The sequence below is a fragment of the Thamnophis elegans genome, chromosome 6 (assembly GCF_009769535.1).
Source record: "Thamnophis elegans isolate rThaEle1 chromosome 6, rThaEle1.pri, whole genome shotgun sequence".
Taxonomy (NCBI): domain Eukaryota; kingdom Metazoa; phylum Chordata; class Lepidosauria; order Squamata; family Colubridae; genus Thamnophis; species Thamnophis elegans.
In genome coordinates this window covers 64,841,576-64,854,251 of record NC_045546.1, presented here as the reverse complement: position 1 = coordinate 64,854,251, position 12,676 = coordinate 64,841,576, and the positions used below count along the sequence as shown (strand labels likewise).

The following is a 12,676-nucleotide window of genomic DNA, read 5'->3' as shown; positions in this document are numbered from 1 at the left end:
AGATCAGGAGGCAGGAGAATCACATGCCTCCTTTGCATATGAATTTTTTTGCTTTTTAACCCTTGCTTAACTGTTAAAAGGCGAAAAATTCCTTATGCAAAGGAGGCCCATAGTTCTCTAGCCTCCCCCTACAGTTAACACTAAGCAGACTCAAAGTCACTGTGACTTGGAGTCTGGCAGCAACTACCCTGGCCTTTTTAATTATTTTAAAAATTCTTTCCTTTTCCTTATTTGCCTGGTGAGGCTCCGCCTCCCCTGCCTCCAGTGACTGCACGTCCCTGCAATTGTCTATCACTGCCCCAGAGTCTCAATTATCTTTGGCTTCAGAAAGTCAGTCTGGAAACCATTTACTCAATCCTGATGTTGTTCCTCAGTGGATGGGCACTTTAGAAGTGATAGAAACATTGCAAGCCAGAAATTTATTTATTTGTTTAATTCAATTTTTACAGTTGCCCATCTCAGAAAAGTGACTCTGGGTGATGAACATACATACATACATACATACATACATACATACATACATTATAATTTTCATGTAGATTATAAATGTCATGGCCAGGGTTCATATCTCACACTCTCAGTGAATCTGATGCTGAAGAAACTGCTCTAGCTGAACCTGTGGAATGTCAGCCTCAGGAAGGACAAATCAGAAACAACACAGGGCTTTTCAAACACAGACAACACTGGAGTAACCAGAAAAGTCAGAGGATGTAAGACTTCCCTGTCCATACACCTAATGAGTAGAGATGATAGCAAAATGGACGTTGGTCTTACCTGAGATGCCCATTCTCTGGGCAGTGGAGGAATAGCTTAACTCAGTCTGTCATCCAATTGGACTGAGTCTGCAATCTGTGATGACGCACCTCCTCTGCCAGCTTTTGATGAAGGTGTCGCAGCAGACTGATGTGTGATTGTGAAAAAATGTCTCCTCTGGGGCCCAGGACCGGACATGTATCCATGTGGGGCTGGATGCTATCTCTACTGTCCAGGAATGGGACATAACAAAGCCTGGCTTGTCCTTATGGGTAGGACATTATCCAGACCGAAGTCCCCTGATTAGTGTATACTCTCTGCAGAACCTACTTGCCAAAGGCAGCCTCTGCCAAGGCATAGCTATCCAACTTGTAATGGCAGATAAATGGGGTTGGAGAGACCCATGTGGTGGCTTGACAGACCTCTTCTATCGAAGCCTGCGTTGCTCATGCCCCAGCTGTGGCTGCACTCCTGGTAGAGTAGGCAGTAATGTGTCTTGGCAGTGGTAATTCGTAAACTTTTGCAATGCAGGCCCTGATCCAACAAAGATGGGATTACCTTGTTGCCCATCATGGCAGGCTGAAAGGAGATGAACAAGGATTCTGTGCATCTCAGTGAAGAGGTCCTCCTGATCCAGATGCAGGGGGCCCTTCAGACATCTAGCGTGTGCCACTTCCACTCCAGACAATGGACTGATTCAGGGCAGATGTTTGACAACACCAGCTCCTGGGCTCTGTGAAACAATGTGTTTCCCTTAGGGATGAAGGATGGGTCCAGCCGCAACACCATCCTGTCCGAACGGAACACACAGAAGTCTTGCCTCACCAATAAGGCTGTCAGTTCTGATACCTGCTTGGCTGATGTGATGGCCACCAGGAATGCCACCTTAAGGGTAAGGTAGCAAGACAGTTAATCCTCAAGGGTTCAAAGAGAGCCCTGGTGAGGGAGTTCAGCACTTTGATCAAGTCCCAAGTTGGATATATGTGGACAACTGGAGGTCTGAAATTAGTGGCACCCCTTAAGAACCATCAGACCAAAGGGTGGTGGGCCAGGGATTCTAGAGACCTGCAAGTCAGAACAGAAGAGAGGGCTGCTACCTGTCTCCTGAGAGTATTAGGAGACAAGTCGCTGTGAAGTCCTTACTGGAAAAATCCCAAGACTCAAGGGATGGAAGCATTGAAGTGTACAAGGTCCTTGCTCGAGCACCAGTGGCCAAAGGCTCTCCAGGTGGTGTTGTATATATGGTTGGTCAAAGGCCATCTTGATGCCTGGATCATCCTGATGACCCTCGTGAATAGATTGTCCATGCTCAGAACCCTCCGCTCAATCTCCAGGTCAACTGAAGCCACTGAGGGTCCATGTGATGAGTGACCTCTGGCTGAGCAAAATCTTAGTTGGGGAGATCCTCCAGAGTGGAGCCATGGAAAGGTTCACCAGGTCCACGAACCACGAACTGTCTGGGCCAGTATAGCTTCAGCTCCTCCTCCTCCTCCAGCATCTTCCTGATGACCCTCTGGATGAGTGGAAAAGGAAGGAAAGCATACAACAGCCCTGGAGGCTATGGGCAGCAGAGGGCATCCACTCCCTGGGACTGTGTATCTGGTGTGGTACCTGAGCAGCTGGCTGTTGTCTGGAGTGGCAAAGAGATCAAGTTTTGGAAGTCCATACCATTTGGTCAAGTCCCAGAACAGGTTAGGGTGCAGGCACCACTCTGTGTGATTGACAGTGTGGTTCAGCTGAGCCAGTCTGTCTGTACATTTGCCATCTCCGAGTTGTGCTCTACCCTTATGGACAGTAGATGTCTCTCTGCCCAGAGGCCCAGTTGTTCAGCCTCTTGCATGAGGGATATAGGCAGTTGATATAGGCCTTTGTGGCCGTGTTGTCTGTGAGGACCAGGATGTGTTTGTTGGCCATGCTGTCCTGGAAGTGGACGAGGGCCAGATTGACCAGCCAAAGTTCCAGTCAATTTATGTTGTGGCTCAGATCTGGCTGGAACCACTGGCCTTGAGCCATCATTGATTGTAAGTGTGCTCTCCAGCCACAGAAGCCGGCATCTATTGTCAACATCAGGCGATCTGGCTCTCTGAAGACATTTTTGTCCATTTTTGTCCAGATTTATGGAGAATCCTTGGTCCTGTAGAATCTGAAGGATAAATTTCAGGTCTCTCTCTGCCTGGGTTGCTGATCTGGATTGGAGTAGGATGTTGTCCAGATAGCACTGGATCCTGACTTCCCTGGTATGGAGATGGGCTGCTAACACTGCAAGCAGGTTGGTGAACACCCTGGGGGCTGATGAGAGGCCAAAAGGGAGGGCCCTGTACTGAGAATGCTTCCCCACATAGAAGAAGTGGAGAAACTGCCTGTGGGTGGAAAGAATGGGTACATTCAGATATGCCTCTGTGAGATCCACTGATGTGAGGAAGTCACCCCACCCCCCACCCCCGAGACCCTCCAGGATGGTCTGGAGTGAGTGCATCTTGAACAATGTGGCGGTTCATATGCTTGAGGTCTAAAATTACCCACCAACCCCCTGAAGTCTTTGGGACAATGACCAGGTGGGAGTAGAATCCCTGACCCTGTTGCTCCTCTGGAACCGGCTGAATTGTCTGGATCTCCAGAAGGTGCTGGACTGTCGATTCCATGAGGAGTCACTTTTCCCAGTCTCGAGATACGGGGCAACTGATGAAAAATCTTAGGGGGGGTGGAGAGAAATTCTAGGGAGAGGCCGAATTTCACCATCCCCTTGACCCAGGCATCCATGGTTATCTCCTCCCATCAGCTGACAAAGAAAGCTAATCAGTCTCCAATGGGAAGGTTCTCTAGGCAGTCACTTTCAATGCCGAAAGGGGTGACCTACCCCACCCCTGAAGGATCTCTTGGGTGGAAAGCACTGGCTGCTTCTACCTACACTGTCCTGCTGCTGACCCTGCCTGGAGGGGAGTTGTCTCTGCAGATGGGGGAGGTTGAATCTCCCATCCAACCCCCAAAAGGGTGAGTGGCAAAAGTAGGGAGGAGGTTGACCCTCAGCACACTAATAGAGGGATGGCAGAATTTTCTGTTTATCCCTGGACTCCATTAGCAGTGGCTCAAATTGTCTAAATGTGAATTCCACAGGACGCAACTGGATTACGTTGGGTTTTGTATTTCACCTAAAGGGGTGGAGATAGACCCCACGAAGGTAAAGGTGGTGTTGGACTGGCAAGCTGCTAAAACCCGCAAGCAGTTGCAGAGTTTTTTAGGGTTTGCCAATTTCTATTGCCAGTTCATTCCATCCTTTGCTCAGTGGCCCTTCCACTAACTAACTTCTTACGCACAAAACATCTAACAACAAATCCTGGACAGGGAAGCCCAGTTGTGTGGACAACAGCATGTCAGCAAGCGTTTGAGCATCTGAAGTCCTTGTTTGCACAAGAGCCAGTACTGAAATACCCAGAGCCCACTAAGCCATTTGTGGTTCAGGCAGATGCCAGTGATTTGGCAGTGGCTGCAGTCCTCTTACAAAAGAACAATGAAGGAGCCCTACAGCCATGTGCCTACACCTTGAGGAAGTTGACAGGGACCAAACGCAACTGGTCCATTTGGGAGAAGAAGGTGTTTGCAGTCCAGTGAGCCCTATTGACGTGGTGGCATTTACTAGAAGGGAGAGGGATACCCTTCGAGGTCTGGATGGACCACCAGAATTTGGAGGCCCTCCAGACCCCACAAAGATTATCGCCAAAACAAGTTAGATGGGCCTTGTATTTTCGGTGATTCAACTTCCAATTAAAATATATACCGGGGGGCAAGAACCTCTTAGCCCAGTGATGGGCAACCTTTTTGGCGTGGTGTGTCAAAAATCGGCAAAAAATCGAGCATAACTCACGTTGTGTGTCACTTCGACAAAAACATAATTTTGCGCAATTTATAGTTTAAACTACAAAAATGTATAATTGCAATATAATTGTATTTAATAAACCAAAAACAAATTATTTAACATACCTGCTTAGTAACTTCTTTGTTCATCAGTCGATTTCGTATGTTGCCCTTGATATTATTGAACTTTTTTGGGGTGCCGTGAACCAGGGCTGTGGAGTTATTGAACTTGTTTGGGGTGCCGTGAACCAGGGCTGTGGAGTCGGCTGCCGTGAACTGAGATAAGTGAGGGGGAGGGCGAATTCTTTAACTAACCTGCCTATTAGTGACTTTTTTGTTGCTGAATTTCATTGGCTAAATCTTCAATTGAAGATTGGTATTTTGTACACTTCAGGCCCAAGAAAGCGCTACTAACCTCATCTGTCAATCTGTTTCTTTTGTTGGTTTTGATATTATTTAATGCTGAGAATAAGGTCTCACAAAAGTACGTAGAAGGAAAAATTGTGAGTAAAGCTGTTGCTATATTTGTCAGGGTGCTAAAAGTATTTGGTAGTCTGTTCCAGGCACTCCAAATTTCCTGTTCGTAGTGGCATTCATCTTTATTCTCCAAGCGGCCGCTTTCCAGATTCTCAAGCTTTGACCTCAAGTCGACAAACACCTGAGCCCAGATGCTGTCTTGAAATTCTGCAAGCTGCATCTCCAAATCATCTATTTGCATCCATTGGAAACCATTTAATTCCAAACTATTGTAGACTACTACATCAGGATACTTAATTATTTTCATGGTCTGTTCTAGGCTTCTAAATTGACTAAATCTATCAGTAAACTGGTCAAGTAACGAGTCTAAAACATGCTGGTACTTCATATGCAAGAGTTCCACTTCATTTCGTACAGCTGCACTGGCCTTCTCAAAATGCTTTTTTACTCGAGGAAAATACTTATACGTTTTAGTTGCTACATCTCGCTTGAAAATTTTTACTTTACTTTCAAAAGCTTTTATGTATCCAAACATAACATCAATACTTTTGCCAAAACCTTGTAAGTTTAAGTTCAGTTCATTAACATGAACAGAGAGATCTGTAAAAAACATCAGGGTGTTGACCCACTTATCATCATTGAGCTGAGGAAAGTTTCCCAGATCCTTCTCTTCAAGAAATACCTTAATTTCTTCAAAGCACTCCACAAAGCGCTCAAGAACCTTGCCTCGGCTCAGCCATCTTACATTATTGTACATCAGCAGTCCACTGTAGGTGGAATCAACCTCCTGTAAAAGTGCTGAAAATTCTCGCTTGTGAAGGGGGCGAGCAGCTATTAAATTAACTATTTTTGTTAGAACTGACATTAAGTCATTTAAGTCAGTGAATCCCGCCTTGGCACATAAAGCCTCCTGATGGATAATACAATGAAAAGGCACAATCGCATGTCCAATAGCTTCTGTAAACAATTTCAGAAATCCAATGTTTTTCCCCACCATGTTTGGGGCACCATCTGTCGTCACTGACACAACTTTAGATATATCAATGCTTAGGTCGCAGAATGTTTGCATAACAACCTTACATATTTCGCTTCCTGATGTACTTGTTGGCACTGATACTAACTTTATCAACTCTTCTCTCATTGTGTGACCATCAGAATATCGACCAATAATGGCCAACTGAGCATGCGATGTGACATCAGTAGTTTCATCAAAAGAGATGGAAAAATATTTACAATTCCTTATGTCTCTCTTTAATTGCTGTTGTACGTTTGTGTTCAGTCTCATTATTCGGTCTTTTATAATATTTCTACTGAGTGGTAACTCAGATATTCTCTTAATAATTGCATCTTTATTCTGCATATCGTGAAATAGAACTGGCGCACATCTTAGGAGAGTTTCTTTAATAAATTCTCCCTCATTAAGCGCTTTTGCATGCTGAGCTATGGAGTGAGCAATGCTCAAACTTGCAGAGTTTAAATTTGTAGAGCCTTTCATAAATTTAAGGATGGAGTTAGATTGGCTCTTATAAAGGTGTAGCTTCCTGGAAATGTATTCCCTCCTTTCATCCTCACTTTTTTCCAAGAGCTGGGAATGATTAGTTTCAAAATGTCTATTTATATTCCACATTCTGCTTACTACCGTTTCAGAACATAGAACGCAAAATGATCTGCCATTTTTTTCTATAATGCCATACATCTCGCTTCATGTCTCTTGAAAGGGTCGGCCACTGCCACTACCACTCCCTTTACTTAACCTTTGTTTTTTATTTTTTCCATCAGTGGGCCAGTGACAGCAGATAGAATTATAGATAGCCAATTAGGAGTTAACTAGCCTAACAAGCTAACACAACCTCCCCCTCACTTAGTTATTGTGGGCAATTACAAGTCCATGGCACCCCAATAGTTGCTGCTAATGGCGCTCACAGTTCCCGTCGGCACTCCGCTGTTCCCTGCTGTGGTGCGGTCGTAACCGACAGTCCCAGGAGTAGACTCTCTGTGCCGGCCTGACTGGAGAGAGGTGCGCACTGTTCCCGCGCTCCTCTCCTGCGGGTCCTCCCTCGCCGCGCTGATGACATGTGTGCGCACGGCACGCACGCCTTACCAGCAGCCCCTGCGCTCAGAAAGGGGCGGCGGCGATACAGTAAGTGAGTGTGGGCGGGGGAGATCACACGTCCCACGCCCCCCCCCGTTCCTCCAGCACAGATTCTTTCATCCTCGGCGGCCGTGCAGGAGCCGAGGATGAATCGCATGAAATCCTGAAATCCTGTGCGTGTCACCCCAAATGGCTATGCGTGTCAGCACTGACACGCGTGTCATAGGTTCGCCATCACTGTCTTAGCCAATGCCCTCTCCTGCAAACCATAGTATCATAATAAAAGGAGCCACTCAACAGGCTCACCAACACCAAACCTGCATGCCCAGGGGGAGGACCTCTCCAGAGCAATCAAAGCAGCACTCCTGGAAGAAGAGAGCTGACGTTGCGATGGGACGACATGCGATCTTGGTGCTGTGAGATCACAGTCAAATTTCTGCTGCTGGTGGTCCATTTGGATCTAAACCATCCCACAGAGATGGTGATTGAGAAGGGCACTTCCTGCTGATCTCAGGGACACCACAAAGTCCCTGAAAGATCCAGGAATAGCCTTTTTTTCCGGAGACAGAAACGCAGCTAATGAAGCTGCTGAAGTTGGGACAGCTCCAGAATGAGAAGAAAGCGGAAAGAGAAAGTGTGTCGAATTGGTGAGGAAATTTTATTATTAGAGGAAGAGACTACCCAAGAAAAAAAATTAAGTTAAGTTAAGATTGAAGACAAAAGACTGTAGACAGCGAGATTGATATGCATTGAACTTAGTGTGTTATCCAGTTTCTAATTTTTTTTTCATGGATGGAACTTTTGCAGGGGCTCCCTATTTTTTAAACTGAATGGATTAATTCTTTCTTCTTCTTTTTCACTTTTTCTTATACCTATGGATTAAAATTCTCCTTTTTAAAATAATGTTTGATTTGATTGATTGGATTGTTTTTGATCTCCATTTGTTTTTTTTTTCTTTCTTAAGCTTGGACTATAAAGAAGAAAATAAGAAGGATTATAAAGAGGGTTGTAACAACAGGAGGAAAAGCAGTTACACTGCCACTTAGAGGCTGGAGGCTGGATACATTGTTTTTTCTTCTTTCTCTTTGATCACTTGAGATTCAAGGTTCTTTCAGTTTGTTTACTGACAGTGATAGTAGGAAGAGCACAAGTTGTTTATACAGGTGCCTTTTGGAAATTTTATCACTAGCTATTGGAGGGAAGACAACATTTTGACTTGAAAGATAATAAATGAACCTGTTTGAAGTTTATTAAAATAGCCTTGAACCCTATAGTGTCAATGTCTGCAAAATTGAAAGAATGGTTCAGTAGGAAAAAGAAACTGTAACATTGCAAATGATTATGTTTGAAATTCAAAATCTATTAGTTGTGACAGAGCGAATTGAAAAGAGATTGGAGAATATGGAATACAAAACAGAAAAATCTGATGGAGAAACTGAGGATATTTACCAAATGACGAATGTGGACGACAGAGTTCAAAAGATGGAAGAAAAAAAATGTGCAAAGAGATAAGAAAACTGTGGATACTGACAACAAAGTGAGCGTGGTTGGTAATGGCAAGAGCAGAATATGGAAAGGGGAGATGGATGGATTGGAACTCTACCCTAAACTTCAAACCTTTTTCTTCAAAGAAGAAGAAAAGAGAGAAAAATTGACGGAGATAAGGAGAGAAATCTTGACAGAAGCACTAGTGATAACCAAAGATAAGCTGATGGAAAGAACAGATGTTGGGTTTCAAGCTTTTGTGAGATATGAAAGGAACAGCATATTGCCAGGAGTAGTTTATACAAGATTTATTAAGAAAGTAACTAGAACATTAATGTACAAATGGCAAGAGATATAAGACCGTACTATTGCTGGAGGGATACAGGTTGATGCAATGAAAATGTATAATAAAAATTAAGCTAAATTTAGTTTACTAGTAGTAAGTATAAAATGAAGCGACAATAGCTATGTTAAATAATGATTAATAATGATAACAATACATATAGATACATTAGTTTGATAATATGAACTTTTATATAAACAACACATGGAGATTAAAAACTTTATCTAGAATATGTTATAAAGATGCATTGTGATTGGATGATCTCGGGATGATTTAATGGAATGTTATCATGTAATCCTATTCTAGATTTTGAATATTATATATAAAAGGACGTAAAAACAATTATAGTCAAATTGAGATATAATAATTGTGATATACATGAATATAGGTGAATTTAAAATATGTGATTTGATATGAAAAGCAGGTGGTGACTATGGAAGAAATGCATGGAAATACTGTAACTGACACACTTTCTACAATTTGTAATGGAAGATGGGTTTTTTATTTTTATTTTTATATTTGTTTGTCCTTGTTCAAAAACAAATAAAATTGTTTTATTAAAAAAGCAGCACTCCCAATGGACCAGTGGTTTCAAGAAAATGAAACTTTATTAACACAGCAAGAAGGCTTTGCCTGGAAGGGGTCGAAGTTATTTGTATGTACCAAGTGTGGTACAGGTGGCTGTGCTGTGGTGCTGCCATGACATTCGCTTGGCTGGACATTTTAGGTTCCTCAAGACTTTGCATTTAGTAAATCGCCAGTTCTGATGGCCCCACATGAAAAGGAACATAGAGGAATAGGTAAGGAGTTGTGTTGTTTGCACTACCATGAAGGTCTGGCCTGGCTGGCCTCCTGGACTTTTACAGCAAGTGGCAGATCCAATTTGGCCATGGGAACAGATAGCCATGGACTTCATCATGGATTTACTGGACAGCCAAGGAAACAAGGTCATTTGGACGATAATAGACCTGTTTTCCAAGCAGGCTAATTTTGTAGCATATACCGGCCTTCCATCTGCTAGGAAGCTAGCCAAACTGTTTATTATCCATGTCTATAGACTCCATGGCATCCCCAAATGGATAATTTCAGATAGTGGGGTGTAATCCACTGCCCGGTTCTGGCATAGATTCATGGCAACAGTGGGGTCTTCATAGGGACTTAGTACAGCCTTGCACCCTGTGACCAATGGTGCTGCGGAGAGGGCAAACGTGATGGTAGAGTGCTACTTAAGATGTTACGTCCAGTACCAACAGACCAATTGGGCTGAACTCCTTTCATTTGCAGGGGTTGAATATAACAATGCAATGCACAAAAGTACGGGGTTTACCCCATTTCATGAGGCTACAGGGCAGGGGTTCGTCCCAATTCCAGAGTATCCTCAGGTGCACCCAGATGACATGATCTCGCAGGAGTGGATAGCCCTCAGGCATCTCAGGCTGCCATTGCCATGTAAGAAACTCAGGCTCAAATTCAAAAACTGCCACCTTCTAGGGGTTGATTAAAACCACAAGGGGAAAGCAGCTCCTCCTCGCTGTCTGGGGACATTGCGACCTGCTGAGGACTGTCATTGGTGCAAGACTGTAACATGAAAGGGTGAGGACTGACCTGTCCTGTGGCCCATTGTTCATTGGCCCTCCTGGCTGCTTCTCTCTGGGCTTTAGTGAATTCATGATCCGAGGCCCTCTGTCACTGGCACTCCACTTGCTGTGTGGCCTTAGAGGCCTTCTTGGAGTGCCCTCTCAACCTGGACTCAGAGACTTGTCTTTTCCTGGCAGGCCTCGGTCCTGAGGGCCTTGCCACATCCTCTCTATGAGGGGAGGATATCTGAGGGGTTTCTAATACCCCGGCTAATGGCTCCTGCATGGCATCAGCCATTTTGAATATGCCATGTGGCAAGCACTGCTGGTATAAGCCACACCCCTGCAGCCCTGAAAATGGCGTGCCCAGAACATGGGCAGTGATACATTAGCCTTCTAGATTATTGTGGCTGAAGGGCTCTAAAAGGGGCTCCACCCCACACTAATGTTCCCCGGGGAAAATTTCTAGCTGCTCAAAGTGGCACCCAAGTCTCACCTCGTCGTTGCAGCTCTGAAAATGGTGGTGATCATCGTCATGGTTCTCAAAATGGCAGCAATCCTTCTTTCAGGTCTGTTTGCTGCTCCTCGAGGCCTGGGGCTATCACCAGAGAGTAAGCGCTAATGCGCTTTGCCCTTGTCTAGGATTGGACTGCCTGCGGTGATCGCCGCTGCTTCCTGCAGTCAGAGGGTCAGCATTCTGGAGCTTCACTCATGGGTGCTGCCCTGTAGTGGCCTGAAATGCAAGGCCAAAGTGCTGCCTTGCAGCCTTCAGTGGAATTTGCCAAAAGCCCTTGCCCCTGGAATGGGAGGCTGCTCTAGCTGGATATGCTGGGAACTAGCATCTAAATTAAGATGTTATCAGATGTTATTGATGGTGTAGAAGTATTCAAGAATGGAAGTGAGATTAAAAACACATCTTGTCCTAAGATAAACTGAATCTAAAAGCTTGGAGAGCTGAGAGGAGGCGTGTCAATACAGATTGCAGACTCAGTTCGATTGGATGACAGGCAGAGTTAACCCATTCCTGGATGCTGTCTCCACCACTATGGAGAACAGCAAAGATTGCATATATCCATGAAATCACCAGCAATTTGGTTCAACTCAACAGTCTTTATCTTATTTTTTTCCCTAGGAAAAAAATCAATCAAAAACAGTAATGTTAAACACGATCTAATTTTTTTTTTCAAAACAATCTGTGGACACTAATTCTTTCAGAACTGTACTTTGACTAAAAATGATATATCATTTTAAAACTCTTTTTCAAAAAAATAAATACTAAAAGTATAAAAAGTTGACAAACAATCTTAATGTCATATATTCAATCTATTTCTATATTGTGACAATTCATTCCTGTCATAAACAGAAAAGACTTCATTGTTTCATACAGTGGCACAGTGATTAGAATGTAGTATTACAGAAGTTTGATCTTGACCAGCTCAAGGTTGATTCAGCCTTCCATCCTTCTGAGGTCGGTAAAATCAGGACCCAGATTGTTGGGGACAATATGCTGACTCTGTACACTGCTTAGAGAGGACTGTAAAATACTGTGAAGTGGTATATAAGTCTGAGTGCTATTGCTATATTTCACATCATTCCAAAAATATCACTGAAGTCCTATTTGAAAACCTTAGAAATGTTGGCAAATGTAAGTTATAATCCAACACATTAGTAGCCCATAATGATGGGAAAGCTTCTGAAGATTTTTATAGTGTTTAAATTTCACAGAAAGGCAAAAGAAACAATTGGAAACAAGAGTTTCCTAATTATATTACCTTTACTTTTTGAAGGGTGGCTTTTAATTGATATTCATTTCCTGGCTCAGCTGGAATGCTGACAACACTGCTGGCTTCGTTTAACCATAAAATAAACTTATTGAAGTTATGCTGTAATTCTGCCAGAAGATGCTGTTCCTCATCAAATCTGTAGTGACAAAAGAAAAATAGAATTAATACTGAATAGATTGTATATTTGTATTAAAAATACATTAATTTAACATAATTTAGCTAACATAAATATAATTGCAAAATATTTTAACAGATACCCAGCAACATATATTTCAGAATTCAAATGAAGTATTCACAATTTATGTTTTTTCTT

At 43.4% G+C, this 12,676-nt stretch overlaps 1 protein-coding gene across 1 annotated transcript in view; it reads right to left on the bottom strand.

The window, feature by feature from the left end:
- Positions 1-12,676, bottom strand: part of DMD (dystrophin) — a 1,161,901-nt gene that overhangs the window by 555,057 nt on the left and 594,168 nt on the right. Inside the window, 1 exon segment of the mRNA XM_032219839.1 lies at positions 12,352-12,499. Within this exon segment, the coding sequence (XP_032075730.1) occupies positions 12,352-12,499 (148 nt within the window).